This window comes from Pituophis catenifer, unplaced genomic scaffold (genome assembly GCF_029215685.1).
Source record: "Pituophis catenifer annectens isolate HBS135680 unplaced genomic scaffold, rPitCat1.0.hap2 SCAF_6, whole genome shotgun sequence".
NCBI lineage: Eukaryota > Metazoa > Chordata > Lepidosauria > Squamata > Colubridae > Pituophis > Pituophis catenifer.
In genome coordinates, this window is record NW_027256886.1 from 97043390 (window position 1) to 97066184 (window position 22795).

The following is a 22795-nucleotide window of genomic DNA, read 5'->3' on the forward strand; positions in this document are numbered from 1 at the left end:
TGCAAGTTTCTCCTCCCTCCTCTATAAGCATGTTTTTCTTTTTTCTTTTGTAGTGGGGAGTCTACAGTGCTCATTTTTGTTAATTGGCTGACACTCAGTGGCACAGAACAATCTGGTATGAGAGGACCATCCACAGAGAATCAGGAAGCAAAGAGAATGGCCCTGGAATGTATAAAGGTAATTTGGGTTCAGGTAAAAGATAATGGCACATAGAATAGAACAGTGATGGCTAACCTTTTCCGGACCAAGTATGTATGTGTGAATGCGCTCCTGAACCCCCAAAATGCAATGTGCGCTCGGCCCCACGCACCCTGCCCCATGCACGAGTGCATGCCCCCCTGCACACACGCCTCGCATGCCCCCCACCCCTGCATATGCGTGGCAGAAACCCAAAGACCAGCTGGCCGGCGGGAGGCGTGCTTGCATGCGCATTGGAGCTGAATGGGTGACGGCTCATGTGCCCACAGAGAGGGCACTGCATTCCTCCTCTGGCACGTGTGCCATAGGTTCGCCATCACAGGAGTAGAATATCAAATCTTTCATCCATTGAGTAATTGAGACCATAAATTTATCTTTCCATTGTTGAAGGACAGATTTCTTAGCATTGAAAAGAGAGTGATGAATCTGATTCTGTAGTTCAATTGTCAATGTCCATGTTCAAAAGAATATTTACATCTAAAAATATGAAACCATGTCTCAAAGTCAAATTATTATATGTAGTTATAATATTATTGTTTTAAAATATTGGAAGTAGATATTGAATTGTAATTGTATCTCCAACATCTCCCAGAGCTCCACTCTGAGGGAGAAAGAAGATCAAGAAAATGAAATATAAATGAATAAATAAACAACACATGATTTTACTCATTCCCTTTTTAGGCAGACCCGGGAGAGTCCAGAAAGTTTGAAATACTGTTGACAGACTACGTTATAAGTCATTTTGAAATCTTTCATACAGACATACTTAAACAAAATGCAGATCCTTTTGTTTCATTCACTTCTTAAGTTTTGAATATCAAACTGATTTATCAATATCAAGCACTTTAAAAGTATGGGATTTTTATTCACATAAGAAAATGCCACTAGTCCAAATTGGTGATAGATGCTGTAGTTAAAATAAATATAAATTCTGTGTGTGTGTGTGTGTGTGTGTGTGTGTGTGTGTGTGTGTGTGTATCACACACCATTACGATATATAGTATCCATATAATATATATATATATATATATATATTTGTTTTCTGAGGTTTTCGCGGGCGTTTGTATGTAGGTCTTTGGTTATTCGGGTTTTCTCCCGCGTAAAATTGGAAGTGTCTTGGCAACATTTTGACGAAGTCTCATTCGTCATCTTCAGGCTGGTGTTTTTGGCTTCGTGCTTCTAGGAGTAATGTGTGATCGCAGCTGTTTCTTCCTTTTAACTGCCAGTGGGGGTGGGAGCTGATTGGGTGGGAGCTTGGCTGTGTTCTGATTGGGTGGAGATGTGTTCTGATTGGTTGGTGATTTGGCTGTGCTCTGATTGGATGGGGGGTTGGCTGTGCTCTGATTGGCTTGGGGTGTGTTCTGTTTAGGTGGGGGCTTGGTTGTGCTCGGATTAGTCTGAGTTGCAGGGGGATTTGAGCTGGTGAGCTGCGTTGCAGTTGTTTGGCTTCACGTTTGTGGTCGTGCCACATCTTCATGGTTGGTGACAGTTTGCTTCATGTATGGATTGGAGGGGTTTAAAGTGGCTAATGATGCAGCTGTGGTCTGGCTTCTGGTTTGTGGTCGTGCCTCATCAGTGTGGGTTTGCTTTTTGCGTGGATGTGTGGTGGTGACATCCTGTGTGGTTTTCGTGAGTGTGGGTCTGGTGTCATTCTTTGTGTTAGGGACTCGTTTGTCAGTGAGGGCGGGTTTCCAAATGGCTGGTAGGCGGGAGGTATCATCTAGTTTATTCATGCTGTGTGGGCGTTTTTCTATCTCAATGGCTTCTCTGATTATTCTGTTGTTAAAGTGTTCAGTTTTGGCTATAATTCTGGTCTTTTTAAAATCAATATCATGTCCTGTGGCTTTAAGGTGTTGGACCAGGGAAGAAGTTGGTTCCTCTTTTCTGACTGAGTTCTTGTGTTCTTCAATGCGTGCACTTATTCTTCTGTTGGTTTGTCCGATGTATGTGGTGGGGCAGGCAGTGCATGGGATTTCATATACTCCTTGATTTTCTAACTCAATTTTGTCTTTGGGGTTTCTTAGGATGGTGGATATTTTTCAGTTTGTGCAGAATGCTGTCTTGATGTTTTGTTTGTGGAGGATCTTGCTGATTCTGTCTGTGGTGCCTTTTATGTATGGGAGGAGGGCTTTGCCGTTTTCTTGTTCTCTGTCTTGGATTTTAGTGGGGGTTTCTTCTTGGATTAGGTTGGTAATCTTATTTCTTTGGAATCCGTTGGATGTTAGTACGTTAGTGAGAGTGTGTTTTTTTAGGTTTTTAGGTCACCTCAACAGCCTACACCCCAAAATACAGTTCACCATGGAAACAGAAGCGAACAACCAACTTCCCTTCCTGGATGTCTTAGTCTACAAGAAATCCAATGGCTCCCTAGGACACACCATCTACCAGAAGAAAACACACACAAACTGCTATCTGCAGGCACTCTCACATCACCACCCAGCACAGATCAACTCCGTAGCCAAGACACTCATCTCCAGAACAAAACGCTTAGCTGACGAACAACACCTAAAAACCTAAAAAAACACACTCTCACTAATGTACTAACATCCAATGGATTCCAAAGAAATAAGATTACCAACCTAATCCAAAAAGAAACCCCCACTAAAATCCAAGACAGAGAACAAGAAAACGGCAAAGCCCTCCTCCCATACATAAAAGGCACCACAGACAGAATCAGCAAGATCCTCCACAAACACAACATCAAGACAGCATTCTGCACAAACCGAAAAATATCCACCATCCTAAGAAACCCCAAAGACAAAATTGAGTTAGAAAATCAAGGAGTATATGAAATCCCATGCACCGCCTGCCCCACCACATACATCGGACAAACCAACAGAAGAATAAGTGCACGCATTGAAGAACACAAGAACTCAGTCAGAAAAGAGGAACCAACTTCTTCCCTGGTCCAACACCTTAAAGCCACAGGACATGATATTGATTTTAAAAAGACCAGAATTATAGCCAAAACTGAACACTTTAACAACAGAATAATCAGAGAAGCCATTGAGATAGAAAAACGCCCACACAGCATGAATAAACTAGATGATACCTCCCGCCTACCAGCCATTTGGAAACCCGCCCTCATTGACAAACGAGTCCCTAACACAAAGAATGACACCAGACCCACACTCATGAAAACCACACAGGATGTCACCACCACACATCCACCCAAAAAGCAAACCCACACTGATGAGGCACAACCACAAACCAGAAGCCAGACCACAGCTGCATCATTAGCCACTTTAAACCCCTCCAATCCATACATGAAGCAAACTGTCACCAACCATGAAGATGTGGCATGACCACGAACGCGAAGCCAAACAACAGCAACGCAGCTCACCAGCTCAAATCCCCCTGCAACTCAGACTAACCCGAGCACAACCAAGCCCCCATCTAAACAGAACACACCCCCAGCCAGTCAGAGCACAGCCAACCCCCCATCCAATCAGAGCACAGCCAAACCACCAACCAATCAGAACACACCTCCACCCAATCAGAACACAGCCAAGCTCCCACCCAATCAGCTCCCACCCTCACTGGCAGTTAAAAGGAAGAAGCAGCTGCGATCACACATTACTCCTAGAAGCATGAAGCCGAAAACACCAGCCTGGAGATGACGAATGAGACTTTGTCGAAATGTCGTCAAGACACTTCCAATTTTACGCGGGAGAAAACCCGAATAACCAAAGACCTACATATATATAATAAATGTATAAAGTATAAATTATTAATATAAATGTATCTATGTAGCATGGTCATGTATGCATATATAGGTATATGTATCAAAACAACTGTACTGTTTAGCAACTATTCAAATTTATGATTATGCTGAAAATTTTTATAACCAGTAGTCATATTTATGACTTTTGGAACCTCCTCACAATCATGTGATTGAGATTTGAGTGCTTAACAACTGATGGACATTTATGACTATCAGTCATGTGATCGCCATTTGTGTGCTTCCCTGCTGGCTTCCAACAAGCATAGTCAATGGCAAAGCCATGGTCACAGGATGTCTCACTTAATGACCACATCACTTAGTGATAGTTAAGAGAGGACTACCTGTAATAATATAATAATATAGTGATACCTTTAACATCATCAAACAAGTGCCTTTCTCAGGACCTTGGGAAGGATGTAATAGATGGATAAAAATGCCAAATCCAGTCTAAACACTTGGCTGACTGTGCAGCAAACAATAATACCACTATCACCACCTTTGGGTGGGAATTCAAGATATGTACAGCAATAAAAATATAGAGTATATTACATTGAGATAGATAAAGAGGTAGAGAAGAAGTATTTCCTTCCATCATCACTTCCATCATTATTACTTCTTGTTCTAAAGGCACATTTTTTGCTTTGAAAGTCAGTATTAGATATACAGTATAGTAAAATGTTAGGTACCTTTTGACAGGGAACCTTGTGTCATCCCACTAAAGTTCTGATTAATGACAAAGAGGAAAAACAGCATAGTTGGCTGTTTTTAACAGTGTTCCATGTGCCTTGGCATATAGTCATGACTACAGAAGCATCTTCAGACAGTGCTGCCTCCCTTAACTAGGAAAAGGAGATGAGCACCATCCCCTAAAGTTGGACATGACTGGAAAAGGGAAATATTTACCTTTTAACATGATATTTAACTGCTTTCACTCTGACTGGGAAAAATGATATTTATAGTGGATTTTATCATCAGTGGATGGTAGCACTCAACTCAAGATGGAAAAAAGAGACAACATTAAGTTCCTTAGTGGCCTCCATACTTTAAGTGGTGCAATATATTTTCAAATATATTGGACAGGTATATTTATTTGATTTGTTTTTATTTTTGACACACTTGAACTGGGCCCTAACTAACAAAATGAAATTCAATGTAGAGAAAAATAAAGTCTTGCACTTAGGCAAGAAAAACCAAAAGTACAAATATAGATTGGTAGAAACCAGGCTTAATAGCAGTAACTGTGAGAGGGATCTTGGAGCCTTAGTGGGCAACCAATTAAATATGAGCCAACAGTGTCCAGTGGCAGCCAAAAAAGCCAATCCAATCCTAAATTGCATTAACAGGGATTCACAGGGATTCAAGACCAGGTGAGGTACTACTTTGTTGTTGTTAGTTGCGAAGTCATGTCCAACCCATCGCTACCCCATGGGCAATGTTCCTCCAGCCTTCCTGTCCTCTTACCATCCCCCGGATGGTAGCTCATGCCAACTGCTTCAGTGACTTTATCCAGCTACCTCATTCTCTGTTGTCCCCTTCTACTTTTGCCCTCAATCTTTCCCAGCATTTGGCTCTTTTCCAGTGAGTCCTTCCTTCTCATTAGGTGACCAAAGTATTTGAGGTGAGGTACTAATACCACTGTATAAAGCCTTAGTAAGACCACACCTAGAATACTGCATCCAGTTCTGGTTACCACAGTATAAAAAGATGTCGAGACTCTAGAAAGAATGCAGAGAAGAGCAACAAAGATATTAGGGGACTGGAGGCTAAAACGTGAAGAACGGTTGTAGGAGCTGAGCATGGCTCATCTAGTGAAGAGAAGGACCAGGGGAGACATGATAGCAGTATTCCAATATTTATGGGGCTATCCCAGAGAGGAGGAGGTCAAGCTATTTTCCGAAGCACCTGAAGTCCAGACATGGAATAATGGATGGAAACTGAACAAGGAGAGATTCAACCTGGAAATAAGAAGAAATTTTCTGACAGTGAGAGCAATCAACCAATGGAACAACTTGCCTTTCGAAGTTATAGGAGCTTCATCACTTGGAAGCTTTCAAGAAGAGGTTGAACTGCCATCTGTCAGAAATGGTGTAGGGCAGGGGTGTCAAACTCACAGCCTGTGGGCCAGATACGTCACGCACTGGCCACGTGTGAAGGGGGAAAAAGTCACAATACTTCACGTGATGATTCTGTGACAATGCAAGTTTGACACCCCTGGCGTAGGGTCTCCTGATTGGGTGGGGGGTTTGACTAGATGACCTACAAGGTCTCTTCCAACTCTGTTATTCTATTTTATTCTAAATTTATTACAGTTCATAATCCTTTCAAGAAGCTCTTTAATTTCTTGAGAAAAAGATGCTGAGTTCAAACCAAGAAGTCCTTCATCCTAAAAATTAGTATGGGGTATTTAAAAAAGAGGCAATACATTCTAGAAATGTTTGTGGATACTTAGTTTTTATACTACTTATATTTTACTTATTTTTGCCTTGTAAGATTAATAATTTGTTTGTCTTCTAATTTTCCACTTTACAGCAATGTGATCCAGAGAAGTTAATCACTGAGAGCAAGTTTCTGCAACTTGAGTCCCTGCAGGAATTAATGAAGGTGAGGTTTGAGTTAGCCCTTCAGGCAGACTAGAAATAGGCAAGCTTAAACCAGTTGCAGAGTTTTGAGAAAATTTACTGTGAGTAATGAGATTTCATTGCTAATTTTAGATGGATTTGTATTGCTTACATATTGCAGCCAACACCCATCTTTATAATATTTACATGTCTCAATCACAATGCTGTTACAGTCAGTTAGTATATATTGTCCTGCACCTGGCCCATTTTTCCCTCCACCCCCCCCCCCCTCCGTGGAGACATTGCCTAAACATTGTCTCTTCTTGAGTTGTTTTTCTCCAGCATAGCATGTCCCTAAAAAGTGCTAACCACATTCCTAAAAATTGCTAACCATAAATTAATAAGCTCAGCTTTCTGAATGTAATTAATTGATTAGAATACTCCAGCCCCCTGCTATTCTCTAAATGAGCCTAATATATTTTATACTAAAGACTTTTGATTGCCTCCTAAACAGATCTGCTGAGTGTACTAAGATATGCTGGCCAGAGCACATTCCTATTTATGTGTATTTCCCATTGTGTGTGTGCAATCTTTTTATCCCTTTCTCTCCAATGAATGTAAATACAATTTTCTTCTTGCTCATTATCCCAGCTCTGAGATAAGCATAAAGGGGGAGTGAAGAAAAAGTGCTATAAGAGTTGCCCTTTTTTCCAGCTGCCTCAGGAGTCAAATTCTGGAAATCTTGCCTGCCATTTACGCTTACCCAGCCATTTGGGGTTATATACTACCAACATTGTAAAGCAAAGGAAAACTGAAGTGAAAATTGTAAACACAGTCACAGTTAGTGATTTTTCACTTAGTGACTACTTTGCTTAATAACCAAGTTGCTGATCCCAATTGCAGTCATTAATGTACCTGTATGCTTTTCTCATTCTGAAATACATATTAAAGAAATATAAGTTATTCATATGGCTATGCATTGGCCATGTAGGTCAACAATTCTTACATCCATGAAATTGTTTATAGCAGCCCTTAACATACTGCAGTTTGAAGTCTTAGTGGCACACTAAGACGGACATTATCATAGTAGTCCAAGTCTATGCCCCAACTACTGATGCTGAAGAGGATGAAATTGACTGGTTCTATGAAACCCTACAGCACCTTATAGAATTAACACCAAAAAATGATGTCCTTATCATCAGGGGGGATTGGAATGCTAAAGTAGGAAGCCAAAAGATAACCGGAATAACAGGCAAGTTTGGCCTTGGAGTACAAAATGAAGCAGGGCACAGGTTGATAGAATTTTGTCAAGAGAATACGATGGTCAGAGCAAACACTCTTTTCCAACAACCCAAGAGATGACTCTACACATGGACATCATCAGATGGTCAACACAGAAATCAGATTGACTACGTGCTCTGTAGCCAAAGATGGAGAAGCTCTATACAGTAAGTAAAAACAAGACCAGGAGCTGACTGCAGCTCAGATTATGAGTTTCTTGTTGCAAAATTTAGGCTTAAATTGAAGAATGTAGGGAAAAGCACTAGGCCACTCAGGTATGAACTAACTAATACCCCTGATGAATATACAGTAGAGGTGACAAATAGATTTAAGAAATTAAATCTGATAGACAGAGTGCCTGAAGAACTATGGACAGAGGATCGCAACATTATACAAGAGGTAGCAACTAAAAGAAACCAAGAAAGCAAAATGGCTGTCTGAGGAAGTTTTGCAAATAGCTGAGGAAAGAAGAGAAGCAAAAGGCAAGGGAGAAAGACACCCAATTGAATGCAGAATTCCAGAGAACAGCTAGAAGAGATAAGAATGCCTTCTTAAATGAACAGTGCAAAGAAATAGAAGAAAACAATAGAATAGGGAGGACCAGAGATCTCTTCAAGAAAATTAGAGATATGAAGGGAACGTTTCATGCAAAGATGGGCATGATAAACTACCAAAATGGCAGGGACCTAACAGAGGCAGAAGAGGTGGCAAAATTACACAGAAGAACAAGAACGAGCTTAATGCCCCTGATAACCACAATGGGATGGTCACTGACCTTGAGCCAGACATCCTAGAATGTGAAGTCAAATTAGGAAATCTGAGCAACAACAAAGCTAGTGGAGGTGACAGTATTCCAGCTGAGCTATTCAAAATCTTTAAAGACGATGCAGTAAAAGTGCTATCCTCAATTTGCCAGCAAATTTGGAAAACTCAACAGTAGCCACAGGATTGGAAAAGGTCAGTTTACATTCCAATTCCAAAGAAAGGCAATGCCAAAGAATGTTGAAACTATTGCACCATTACACTCATTTCACATGCTAGTAAAGTTATGCTTAAAATCCTACGAGCTAGTCTCCAGCAGTATGTGGATCGAGAACTACCAGAAGTACAGGCAAGATTTCGAAGAGGCAGAGGAACTAGAGATCAAATTACCAACACACGCTGGATTTTGGAGAAAGCTAGGGAGCAGAAAAACATCTACTTCTGCTTCATTGACTATGCTAAAGCCTTTGATTGTGTGGATCACAACAAATTATGGCAAGTTCTTCTTTAAGATGGGAGTACCAGACCATCTTATTTGTCTCTTGAGAAACCTATATGCGGGTCAAGAAGCAACAGTGAGAACTGGACATGGAACCACTGATTGGTTCAAAATTGGGAAAGGAATCCAGCAAGTTTGTATACTGTCGCCCTGCCTATTTAACTTATATGCAGAGCACATCATGAGAAAGGTGGGGCTAGATGAATCAAAAGTTGGAATTAAGATTGCCGGGAGAAATATCAACAACCTCAGATATGCAAATGATACCACTCTTAATGGCAGAAAGTGAAGAGGAACTAAAGAGCCCTCCTGATGTGGGTGAAGAAGGAGAGTGCAAAAGTTGGCTTGAAAATCAACAATAAGAAAACAAAGATCATGGCACCTGGAAGAAATGGAGATAGTGATAGATTTTATTTTCCTGGGCTCCAAGATTACCGCAGATGGGGACAGCAGCCAAGAAATGAAAAGACACTTGCTTCTGGGAAGAAAAGCTATGGCAAATCTAGATGTCAGCATTCCAGAAAACTCCAACTCCAATTAAAAACTCTGAAGCAAGCATTTTCTCAAAATTCCATTTATTAGAGTAGGTATACTGGCACATCTGGGAAAACCCGAATCTGAGAGTTCTGGGTTTTCCATCAGTAAATCAAAACCCCCAAAACTCATCAGTCCATCACATGCTCCAATCACCATCCGTCCCATCTCGAGACATCACTCCAACCACCCCTCCTCCAGATGCAGGATTGTCCTGACCTTGACCGAAAGGAAGAATGCTCTTTTGTCTAAATACATTCCCTCTACTAAATCCCCTCTCCTACTTTCCCACACATGAGAAGGTGGCAGCATGGAAGCTTTGGGGGCTAATATGGCTTCCAAAGCTGACACTAGATAGCTTACTAAAAAGCAGAGACATCACCCTGCCAACAAAAGCGTGTATAGTCAAGGCTATGGTTTTCCCAGTTGCAATGTATGGCTGTGAAAGTTGGACCAAAAGAAAGTCTGAGCGCCAAAGAATTGAGGCCTTTGAACTATGGTGCTGGTGAAGACTCCTGTGAGTCCCTTGGACTGCAAGGCGATCAAACCGGTCAGTCCTAGAGAAGATCAACCTGACTGCTCTTTAGAAGGCCAGATCCTGAAGATGAAACTCAAATACTTTGGCCATCTAATGAGAAGGAAGGACTCACTGGAGAAGAGGGAAAGATTGCTCGGAAAGATTGAGGACAAAAGAAGAAGGGGACGACAGAGAATGAGGTGGCTGGATGGAGTCACTGAAGCAGTCAGTGTGAGCTTAAATTAACTCCAGAGGATGTTAGAGGACAGGAAGGCCTGGAGAAATGTTGTCCATGGGGTCGCGATGGGTCGGACATGACTTCGCAACTAACAGCAACAAGATGGACATATATCACAAGAATTCTCTATCTCTGTCTTACTTTTTAAAATCTAATTGTGCAGAAGGCTTATATTTTTTAATAAAACCTGTATTCACTAATTCTAGTCTGAAACAAACTCTAATGTTCATGGAAATCATTCCCTGCAAAATATTCATTTTTATGTCTATTTCATAATATATTATACTGTGATAATACAATTTTTTGAAATTTAGATAAAATTTGTTGGGGCAGCTAAATTCACTTTGTGAAAATTATAGTTATTTTAAAAAAGAATTCATTTGTGCTGTTGCAGTCCTGTTTATGTTCAAGAGATTATTGTAAAAGTTAGGAAAATGAACACACATACCACTGATGCATGGACAGAGCTATTTTAAAAGGAAGAAAGAAAAAGGGTTCAATACAACTTCATTTCTCTTTTTACAATGACAATTTGAACATACAATATAAAAATAAGGAAAATGGAAGAGGAGATATACTTTCAGACTTGCAGACTTTGTCTTGTGAGGCAAACCAGACAGGAAGCATCACTAGAAGAACTAATTCTACTTTATTGTAAGATTATATTAATTGCAAATCTGAAAGTGTGTGTGTTGGTAGATCATGCAAAAGCTCCACTTATGCACAGCTGCCATTTGTTTATCAAGCAATAGCATGAGCCCAAGAAGACTCCCTAATTACACATCAGTTCCATCTGGGAGAATCAGTGGTGGGTTGCTCCCAATTTTGTCCGGTTCTATAGAGCCGGTAGTAAAAGCGGCAGGAGGCTTCTCCCACCCGCCACGACGTCATCATGGGTGATCTGCGCAGAAGCTACTGCACATGCGCAGAAGTGCATGTGAAGCAAGTAAGCGTCCGTGGTCCTGTTGCGAACTGGTAGTAAAGGTAAGTAGAACCCACCCTTGGAGAGAATGCAACCCCATCCAGAGTCAAATGTGACATGTCACTAAATTTAGAAGCCCAAAACCCAAAACTATTTGGGTTTTCAAGACTCTCTTCATGACTCTCTATGGCTGAAAACCAACCCTCCCTGTCAACAGCCTCCCCTAAAAAGGGAAGATTGGAGACTGGATCAAAGTTGTCTAAAACAGTTGCGACCAAGAATGGCCTCTTCAGAAAGAGTTATACCCACACCTCCTTCAAAGTAGGCTGTATCATCCCATCCTGCAAAAAAGTATTAACCACCGCTCAGACCCAACTACATGCCACCATTCAACCAATTAGGAGGGGCATGGGTCCAGAACACAAATGATCAAGCTTACACCCAAAAGGTTCACTTCTTTAGAACCAGCTAACTCTTTCCAAATAACAGACCTCAGACATGCTCTGTCTGGTAACTTTCAAAGGATTTCTTCAACTGAGTGAAGTTGAGTTGCTTTCTTTAGCAGATATTGAGAATATTCCTCACAGCAGCCTTGTAACAGCTCCATAGGCTCCTCTTTATCCAGGAGGAACCCAGTGTCAGGTTTCGCTGCTATCATAAATAAACTTCATTCTCAAACGCAAGGTCTCTAATGAATCTTTTCTTATTTAAGAATAGAAAGAACGACATCTCTGAACTCTTTGTGCAGCCAAAACTGGCACCTCCTTCCAAACCCCTCCCTTTCCGTTCTTGAACCCCAATGTCTCATTGGCCATCGTGCAGATCCATCTCTTCGTCCCAAGCACTTTCTTTTCACAGGAATTCCCCCCTCCCTCTGTCACCCAGGTAACGCTATCTACTGAAGAGCAGGAAACTAGGTAAAAGTTCATCTCAGCATTAAAGCAAAGCTTCTCCCTCTCTCATTCATGTCAGCGCTGGAGGAGATCATAATTTGGAACGCTGACACCCAGACATCTAATCACTGATTTATGCTGTTTTTATGCTATTGGGGTAATAATATTTTTAAAATCTGTTTGATTATTGTGAGCTGTCCACATCTTCCAATCAGAGGAGCTGACAAATGTTAAAAAATAAATGTATAATATTACACCTACAAAACATGTTTGACTTTTCATTTCCATGATCATTGCAGCAGCTTATTGTATCTGTTCTCAATTTTATACCAATGTTATATATGTGAATATTCTTTGGCTGCTTCAGGCTCTCATATCTGTGTCTCCTGATGAGGAAACCTATGATGAAGAAGACTGTGCTTTCTGTTTGGAGATGCTTTTGAGGATTGCGCTGGAAAATAGGTGAGCCATATAGATGCCAATTCACCCTTTGATATTGCAAAAACTGTTGAGAACTTTCAATTTTACTTGATAGCATTCTCCAAACTGGAAACTCAGGTAGATTGTCAGGTTAAAGAGTATCCCTAATAGCAATTAAATTTGATTATTCCATTCTTAATGCCATGAAGAAAATCTATATTGTTACTAAGAGTCAATGATGACTTATTGGCACATAATGAGGCAACTGTGATGGAGAGATTTTCATATCAAATTCTGCTTGATCTCCACCAATTTATCCCCATATGTGACCCATTTTTTTAGTGTGAAGCTGACTGGAAAGTGATACCTTTCCACTAATTACTGGTACTACTTTATTTACAATTGTAATTGAATCCAGAATTACGTTTGTAAGTCTTGTCAGTTTTAAGTGGTTCACCCCATGACCACACTGGATTTTACCATCTCTTTTGCAGCAGTTATTAAATGTCTTTTTTGCAGCAGTCATTATTTGCAATAGATATTTTTTGCCAGAAAGCTGAAATAAATGCTGGTTTCTTCAGGGCTGGGATTCAGCCGGTTCGGGCAAACTGGTAGTTCCGATGAGCAGTTGGTCCCGCCCCTGCCCTTTTCTGTCCTATATTTCCCTGTTTTTTAGCCCAGCTGATTCACATGGCACAGCAGATTGCCGCACATCAGCTGTTTTACTCACCAGCTGACCTAGAAGGTAAGTTTTTAAGCTTAAAATGGGCAGTTTTTGAACATAGCACATGCGCGGGCAAAGCGCGCACTCATCGAACAGGTTGTTAAACCGGTTGCATCCCACCACTGGGTTTCCAGCAAAAACTTGTAAATAGCTGTCATAGGACTAATTATGTTTATGTCTATGTGTATCTCAGATACATGTGTTAATTATCTGCTGTCCTTTATACGCATGCACACATATAAAAGGGGAAAACCCTGTAAAGTTAACATTTCATTGAAGGTACAAAACTGTTCCTATAAGCCAAAGATTTAAATAGAATTTTCTTTACTGATACATCTGAGTATTGATCATTTAATAAAAATACATCAAATATCTCAGTCTTCTCACCATGAATGGACTTTATCAAACTAAAAGCCAAGTGTATTAGTTCTAATCACCTCAGTGTGTAACTAATATTACAATATTGGCATTGTATTAACAAGCAAGAGAGAAAGCCGTTCTTTGTCAATCGACTGATAACATCTCTCAAGAAGAATTTCTAGCTAGGCGTTGTATAGAAACAGCAGATACTATCTCTTTAATTGATAAGCAGCTGAATATAATTAATGATAAATTGAGCTCTCTTTAAAGTCTGCTATATCTATCCAAAAGTAACCCTTTAACAACTAAGAAAATTAACATCAAACATACTCCTACAAATAGTTCAAAAATATTCTGTACTTTCTTCAAGCATCTCAATTTATACTTACCAAGTATAAGTGGAGTGGGGCTGTGACTGCCCGCAATGACGTTTGCATGTGTGGAGTCACGAGCACCTGCGACAACACTCATGCAAGTTGGGCTGCAAGAGCCCGTGTAATGCCCATAACGTTCACAATGCTTGCATGCATTGCGCACACACATTTGCATCAACCAGCTACTTACGTGGCCCGGCAGCCAATAGGCCACAGCCCAGTAGTTGGCCATGGCCCACAGGTTGAGGACCCCTGGATTAGTGGACCCTAATTTTGGCTAAATTATGTATTTGATTTGTATCTTGCCTTTATTTTGTACAACTCAGGGCAGGGTACATAATGCTCCCTCCTATTTCTCCTGCAGCAGCAACCCTATGAGATGAGTTGGGCTAAGAGTGGCTGTCCCAAAATCACCCAGCCGGCTTCCATGCTTTAATGGAAGACCAGAATTTATAGTCCCCTAGTTAAGGCCAGCACGTTAACCAAATTGGCTCTGAATAAATCTTCACATACATTGATCACAAATTCCCACTATCAACTGCCTGGAATAAAGCCTGTGTTTGATTTATTTTTTCCCCACAATACTCTTTTTCTTTCCCTTTCTTTATAGGGATCGTGTGACTTTCGTTTGGCAGGCAATGCGAGATCATCTTTACCATTTATGTATTAATGCTATGGAATACTGTTGTCTAGTGGAAAGAGCAGTAGTGGGTCTATTGAGACTGGCAATCCGACTTCTGCGCAGAGAAGAAATAAGTGCCCAGGTAAATACAGTTCTGTGTGATATGTCAGTTTTCTGAAGGGACTAATTTTGTTGTGTCTCTTCAGTATTAGTTACTGCGAATGTTCCAATACTAAAAGTATCATTGGTCCATATGTTAAGGGCAGGGGTGAAATGCTCCCAGTTCGGACTGGTTCAGGCAGATATTGGGGCTGGTTCGCCTGCCCTCCCGGAGCATCGCCATGCTGCTGCCGTTCGCTTTCTTCCTTCTCCCATCGCAGAATGAAAGCAAATGGCGGTGGAGTTGCTTTGGGAGGTTGCTTCAGGTAGGCGGATGTCTGCACCCAGGCAGGGAGGTAGAGTGGCAAGAATGGCGGCAGCGGGCAGGCGGATGTCTGCACCCAGGCAGGGAGGTAGAGTGACAAGAAGGACTACCCGCACTGGCCCGCCCAGGTAAGCGCTGCTGCTCAGGGCTGATCTGTCCCCGTCCCCACACACACACACACAGCCAGTCGAGGGTTAAGGAAACACTTTGGAACGCACCCAGTTCTTATCTCCAACTTGGCAGCGATAGACACACCGTCTGCCAAGTTACTTTATTTTCACAAACAGACAGATAAGATACGAACGTTCAAGAAAGTCCAAACAGAAATAATATTTCTCCCAGCAGTTCCGGACGAGGCTTTAGTGACTCCAAGGTTTTGCTTTGTTCGTCACAAAAGATCCTTGACCACCACTCTCTATTATATAGTCTCTGGGGTGTGGTCTCTGGGGTGTGGTCCAGTGACTCAGTTCTAATCCCTAGCACGCCTCCCAAGCTGCTGCAAACGTTTATCACGCCTTCGGAGGCGTGCGTCCAGGAATGATGTGTCATTATCACTTTGACTCGAATCAGCTGTCTCCTCTCCCTCGGCCGGCACTTGAGACAATGCCAGAGGGGAGGGGCCTGGAGAGGGAGGCCTGGCTGACTCCTCTTCCTCATGCTCGGAGCTTTCTTCCTCCGATGGGACAGGCTCAGAGGGTGGGGCCACAACACTATCCCCCACCGCAGGGCCCTTCCCCCGGGTCTGACGGTCGGGATGGGGTCGGGACGGGAACTGTTCGTGGAAAGCCCGCACCAGGTCAGGGGCCTGAACGGCAGACGCGTCCACCCAGGTGAAATCCTCGGGCCCGTACCCCTTCCAGGCGATGAGGTATTGGAAGCGCCCCTTCAGCCAACGGGAGTCCCGGATACTGTCCACCTCGTACGTCGAGGCGTCGTCCTCGTCGGCTGCGGCTGGGGGGGCAGGCGTCGGCGGGCGGCGGAGATGGCTCGCGGGGGCCTCAGGGACCAGGAGGGACCGATGAAAAACAGGGTGGAGCCGCATGGAGCGGGGTAGAGTCAACCGGTAGGCCACCGGATTGATGACCGCCTCGATAGGGAAGGGACCGATAAAGCGTTGGGCCAGTTTCCGTACCGGCCGGTCCGTGGGGAGGTGTTTCGTGGACAACCACACCCGATCTCCTACTTCCAGCGGTGGCGTCGCCCGGCGGGCGCGATCGGCAAACCGTTTATAATCCTCTTTCGCCCGGATCAGCTGCCGCCGCACCAGTTGCTGCACCGCCTGCAGCTCTGAGAGGAAGTCCCGGGTCTCGGGAACAGGGGAGTCCATGATGGTCAACGGGAAAAGCCGTGGATGGTATCCGACGTTGGCATGGAACGGGGTCATCTGGGTGGAGGTGTGTTGGGAGTTATTAAAGGCGAACTCCGCCAGGGGAAGGTACTCGGCCCAGTTGTCCTGCTGCTGGTTGACAAAACAGCAGAGGTACTGCTCCAGTATGCCGATGACCTTCTCCGTGCCCCCGTCAGTCTCCGGATGGTGCGACGACTACAGGCACACCTGCACCTCCAGCGCGGCCATCAGGCTTTTCCAGAAGCGGGCCGTGAACTGGGCCCCGCGGTCCGAAACCACCCGGTCCGGCAGGCCGTGGAGGCGGAAGATATGTTGCAGGAACAGGCGAGCCGTGGTGCGGGCCGAGGGCAGGCCGCGGCACGGGATGAAATGTGCCATCTTCGTGAGCGCATCCACCACCACGAGGACGGTCGTGTACGTAGCGGACAGGGGCAGGTCTGTCAGGAAGTCCATGGAGATGGCTCCCCACGGTCTCTCCGGTGTCGGCAGTGGCTGGAGGAGTCCAGGAGGGGGGCCGGACGCGGCTTTGGCCTGTCGGCACGTCACACAGGACGTCACGTAGGCGTGCACGTCGTGCCGTACCCGAGGCCACCAAAAAGTCCGTGTCACCAGGTTCAAAGTCTTAAAGAAGCCGAAGTGCCCCGCCGCGGGGTTGTCATGACACTGGTTCATGACAAGGGCTCGGAGCGGACTCGTGGGCACGTACAGCCGACCCCGATGTCTGAGCAAGCCCTCCTCCACAGTCCATGGGGACGCGGGGCCGACGTCCGCTCTCCGCTGCTGCGACCAGTCGTCCCGTCGCTGCGCTTCCAGCACCTGAGCCCGCAGGTCCACCGGTTCCTGGACCGCGGCCAAGGAGTCCGCTGGCAGCACCGTCCGGGGGGGAAGGGAGTCCTTGGGGCAAAAGTATTCCGGCTTACGGGATAGCGCGTCCGCCCTCTGGTTGAGGTTGCTCGGAATGTAGGTGACGTGGAAGTTGAACCGGGCGAAAAACAACGACCACCGGATCTGCCGCTGGTTCAACTTCCGTGCCGTGGTGAGGTGCTCCAGGTTCCGATGGTCCGTCCGCACCTCCACCTGGTGTCGGGCCCCCTCGAGGTGATGTCGCCAAGCCTCGAACGCGGCCTTGATGGCCAGCAACTCCTTTTCCCAGATGGTGTAGTTGCGCTCGGAAGGGTTGAGTTTCCGGGAGTAGTATGCGCAGGGAAAAAGAGTGCCGCCATCCACCGGAGCCTGTAGCAACACCGCCCCAATCGCCACGTTGGACGCGTCCGTCTCCACCACGAACGGACGGTGTGGATTGGGGTGCCTCAGGACTGGCTCCGTGAGGAAGGCCTGCTTGAGGACCTCGAAGGCCTGCTGCTGCGGGGGCCCCCACTGGAACGGGACCTTCTTCCGAAGGAGCTGGGTCAACGGCAAGGTCAGGGTGGCGAAGCCCGGGATGAAGGTCCGATAGTAGTTGGCGAATCCCAACAGACGCTGGACGTCCTTCACCCGACGCGGGGGTTCCCAACTGCGCAAGGCCTCCACCTTGTGCGGGTCCATCGCGATGCCCTCGGGGGTGATGATGTGCCCGAGGAACTCTATGGAAGTCTGGAAGAAGTAGCATTTCTCCAACTTCGCATAGAGCTGGTGCTCCCGCAGGCGCTGCAGGACCTGGCGGACATGCTGGAGGTGACTTTCCGGGGTCCGGGAATAGATCAAAATGTCATCCAAGTAGATCACCACGAACCGATCCAGCATGTCCCGGAACACATCGTTCATCAAGTGCTGGAAGACCGCGGGGGCGTTGGTCAACCCGAACGGCATGACGGTATACTCGAAGTGTCCGTACCGCGTACCGAACGCCGTCTTCCACTCATCCCCCTCTCTCACGCGCACCAGGTTGTAAGCCCCTCGGAGATCGAGCTTAGTGAAGATCGAGGCCTCCCGCAACCTCTCCATCAGCTCCGGGATCAGCGGCAGGGGGTAGCGATTTCGCACTGTGATGGCATTCAAGCGCCAGTAGTCGCAACACAGGCGCAAGTCCCCCGTCTTCTTTTTAACGAAGAGGACCGGGGCCGAGAGCGGGGAGGTCGAAGGCCGGATGAACCCACGGGCCAGGTTCTTTTCCAGGAAGTCCCGCAAGGTGGCCAGCTCGGGCTCCGACATGGAGTACAGGCGTCCCGAAGGCAGGGGCGCGTTGGGCATTAGGTCCACCGCACAGTCGTAGGGTCGGTGCGGGGGCAAGCAGTCCGCCTCCTTCTCGCTGAACACGTCGGCGAAGGGCGTCAGCTCCGGAGGCAAGGAGACGTTTGGGGCAGAGACGTCCTGGCCGGCGCAGGTGTGGCGAAGGTGGTCGACACACTGCAGGCTCGGGAACGAGATGGCGTTTCTCGACCACGCCACCTGAGGGTCGTGCGCCCGAAGCCAGGCCATCCCCAGGACCAAGGGAAAGTGCAGATCCGCCGTTACGTAAAACTGGATCGCCTCCTCGTGGTTTCCAATGGCGAGGCGCAAGGGCTGGGTAGCGGTTTTGATGGGCCCCGCCACGAGTTCCCGCCCATCTATAGTTTCAACCCTCAACGGAGGGTCCACTGGAACCAAGGGGACTTTGTAATGGGCCACAAAGGCCTGGTCCATAAAGTTCGTGGTGGCCCCCGAGTCCACCAGCGCGTGCGCTTGGAGCCCCTCCGACCGGTTAGCCAACAACACCCGGGTGTTCAAAATCAGGTGCCGAGGGGGCTCACAGTCCACAGCCGCCGACTCCGGCGGGGCATGGTCACGTGCCTGACCCAGAGTTTCCCCTAGGCCAGGCCTGGCCCGTTTCCCGGCAGGTCACGCCGAGACTCCGGAACAGGCCTGAGCGGTCCACTCCGCTTCCGGGGACACGAGGCGGCAAAATGTCCCGCCTCGCCGCAATAGAGGCACAACCCCCCTTGACGTCTCCGCATCCGCTCCTGGGCCGTCAGTTGAGGTCTGGCTGCTCCGAGCTCCATAGGCTCCTCAGCCGTTGCCACAAAACGCTGTGCGGTTCGGAGCGCTGTCGGTGCGAAACGCGGGGGTGCCGACGCTGTCAATGGTTCCGGAAGAGCCCGACGGGGCCGTCGCCGTTGCAAGCGGGCGTCGATACGCAGGCATTGGGTCACCAGCGCGTTGAGGGTCGGTGGCGCCTCCACACGAACCAGCTCGTCCTGCATCTCGTCGGAAAGGCCGTCCTGGAAGGCGTCCATCAGCGCCACCTCATTCCAAGCCGAATCCTGGCCTAGCAGTCGGAACTCTGCAATATAGTCCTGCAGGGGGCGCTTGCCTTGGCGGAGGTCCTTGATGCGCCTCGCTGCCGTCTGCACCCGGAGGGGGTCCTCAAACATGGTGCGCAGGTGTTGTAAAAAGCCCTGAAAGTCCAGGAGCAAGGGGCTATCTTGCAACAACAGGGGCGTGGCCCATCGGGCGGCAGTGCCCGAGAGGGAGCTGATAACAAATGCCACCCGAGCCCGGTCATCCGGAAAATCCTCCGGCCTCATTGCCATAAACAGTTGGCATTGTCCCAAGAAGGCCGGAAACATCTCCTGCTGCCCAGAAAACCTATCTGGCACGTTCACTGGGCATCTCAGGCGGGGAGGGGGAGGAGGTGGAGCTGCAGGAGCATTTCCCAAAGCAAGTTGGGCAGTTAGCTGTGCTACTTGCTGTTGCAGAAGCTGATTGGCCTGCAGTATCTGCTGTAACTGCTGCTGCAGCTGTTGGTCCATCGTGGGTTAACGATGGAGTATGGGGTGACGAACAAGATGATCTGTCCCCGTCCCCACACACACACACACAGCCAGTCGAGGGTTAAGGAAACACTTTGGAACGCACCCAGTTCTTATCTCCAACTTGGCAGCGATAGACACACCGTCTGCCAAGTTACTTTATTTTCACAAACAGACAGATAAGATACGAACGTTCAAGAAAGTCCAAACAGAAATAATATTTCTCCCAGCAGTTCCGGACGAGGCTTTAGTGACTCCAAGGTTTTGCTTTGTTCGTCACAAAAGATCCTTGACCACCACTCTCTATTATATAGTCTCTGGGGTGTGGTCTCTGGGGTGTGGTCCAGTGACTCAGTTCTAATCCCTAGCACGCCTCCCAAGCTGCTGCAAACGTTTATCACGCCTTCGGAGGCGTGCGTCCAGGAATGATGTGTCATTATCACTTTGACTCGAATCAGCTGTCTCCTCTCCCTCGGCCGGCACTTGAGACAATGCCAGAGGGGAGGGGCCTGGAGAGGGAGGCCTGGCTGACTCCTCTTCCTCATGCTCGGAGCTTTCTTCCTCCGATGGGACAGGCTCAGAGGGCGGGGCCACAACAAGGGCAAAGGGAAAGTGCTGCGGGCTCTTGGTGGTGCGGCTGGGCCTGGCCATCCCCCACGTGGGGGGCCTCTGTCCCTCTTGCTCTGCTTCACTGCTGGGAAGTGGCGGCGCGGCTGAGCCTCCCTCCCCTGGAGTGCTGGACTCCATGGGCCGAGTTCCTGGAGTGGCGCTGGTGGTCAAAGAGAGCAGGCAGGTGGCTGGATGGGTGGGTGGGAATCCAGTGGGCTGCCTTGGAGCCCCAAGCCCCACAGAGCCAGCATGGGAGGCACAGGTGGAAGATGGCCTTTTCTGCAGCATCCCCTCCCCTCTTTGGATTGCCCTGTGGGGGGGGGGGGGGCTCTGCTTTTGCAGAAATGGGGTGGGCAGTTTGTACGGAGGATTCGCGGGGGATGCGCAGCCCTCCGGGATGGAGAGCGGGGCAAGCGAAGGCTCTGAGGTTCGCTTGGGCAGTCAAATCAGATGGTGGAAGGAAACTCAAAGCGTTGGGGGCTTCAGAAGGGCAGAATGTGCTTCAGAATGTGCAGCTCCTGGCTCTAACAGTGAGTGACGTACGTGATGTCAAGTTGGCACGCCCACCTGGTCACATGACCACCAAGCCACGCCCACCAAGCCACACCCACAGAACCAGTAGCAACAATTTTTAGATTTCACCACTGGTTAAGGGTAAAATTTCTGCCTTTTCTTTTGGTTTTTCGTTTTGACCACCACGAGAAGTATTTCCAAAATTTTTCCATGTTCTTTCAGACATCTGTTGGACATATTCACATATACAGTATTCTCTCTCCCTTCCTCCCTCCCTCTCTCTTCATCTCTCCATCTCTCTCTCTATCTCCCAGTTTGAGATTCTCGTTTTTACTCCTTCTATTATCTTATCAAGTAGACAGATAAGACAATCAGACTCCTTTTTCATGTTCAGAAAATATTTATAATTACACCTAACAAATAAGCAGAATGGCTCACTCCCTTGGGTTTGGTGTTATACAGCCTAGTGCGCCTGTCTTAAAGTAGGAGCATGACAGTATAGCAACAAAATTGACATAAATAACCATGCTTCCTACTATACTAAAAATAGTTAATAGTTAATAATGCTTTCTAATCACATTACAAAATTCTGAAGGTACAGGAAATGACTACCCATTTGTTTTTTAGCACCATTTTTCAAATTCCATCAAACTGAGGGCTTTTCAGCCATGGCTATAGTAGTATCAGGAGGGTCTAGGACAGTGATGGCTAACCTTTTTGTCATCGCGTGACAAAAGCAGGGGGAGCTAGGGGCGTCATGCACGCACGTGCCCATGCCCATAATTCAATGCACCCCACCACCATCCTGCACATGCGCCCGCAACCCCCCTGTACTCTCTCCCCCACTTTTGGCATGTGATGGCACGGTGGGCCCAGTAGGCCCATTTTTTTGCCCTCCCCAAGCTCCAGAGGCTTTGTAGGAGCCTGGGGAGAGCGGAAACGGCCATCCCCACCCCCCTGGAGGCCCTCCAGAGGCCAGAAACAGCCCGTTTCCCAACTTCTGGTGGGTGGGCCCGGAAGGCCCGAAAATCAGCTGGCCAGCACAAGTATGCACGCTGAAGCTGAGCTAGGGCAACGCTCGTGTGCCCACAGATATGGCTCCACATGCCACCTGTGTCACACGTGCCACAGGTTCGCCATCACGGGTCTAGGACAATTGACTGTCGCCACATTACCCCAGCCACTACACTGTGGCCCCTCCCGTCCCAGCTAACCTACTGCTGCCCTTAACCCCCGCCACTCCAGGTTATGCCTTTCTCAGCCACTGCTGAAACTTACTAGACATGAACTCTGTACCTCTGTCTGTTTGTAATTGACATACACTTTGTTTATACCTTCTCTCTACAAACATTACCCACTGCTAAAATTGTTGAAACATGTTTGTTTTGCTTTTAGTAAATAACAAAAGCCATACCTTGAGAAATCATCAACAATTACCAAAGCAAATTTAGCTCCTCCCATGGAGGGGAGAGATGGCCAATGAAATCAGCATGTACTAACTGAAATATTCTTTCAGATTTTCTGCCACTTCTTTTGCTGACAGGGTA

At 46.7% G+C, this 22795-nt stretch overlaps 1 protein-coding gene across 1 annotated transcript in view; it reads left to right on the forward strand.

Moving 5' to 3' along the window:
- The window catches only part of GBF1 (golgi brefeldin A resistant guanine nucleotide exchange factor 1), a 374794-nt gene that overhangs the window by 244320 nt on the left and 107679 nt on the right, over window positions 1–22795 (forward strand). Inside the window, exons 26-29 of the mRNA XM_070946393.1 lie at window positions 54–177; window positions 6452–6523; window positions 12494–12588; window positions 14615–14768. Of these exons, the coding sequence (XP_070802494.1) occupies window positions 54–177; window positions 6452–6523; window positions 12494–12588; window positions 14615–14768 (445 nt within the window). The remainder of the gene's footprint in view (window positions 1–53; window positions 178–6451; window positions 6524–12493; window positions 12589–14614; window positions 14769–22795) is intronic.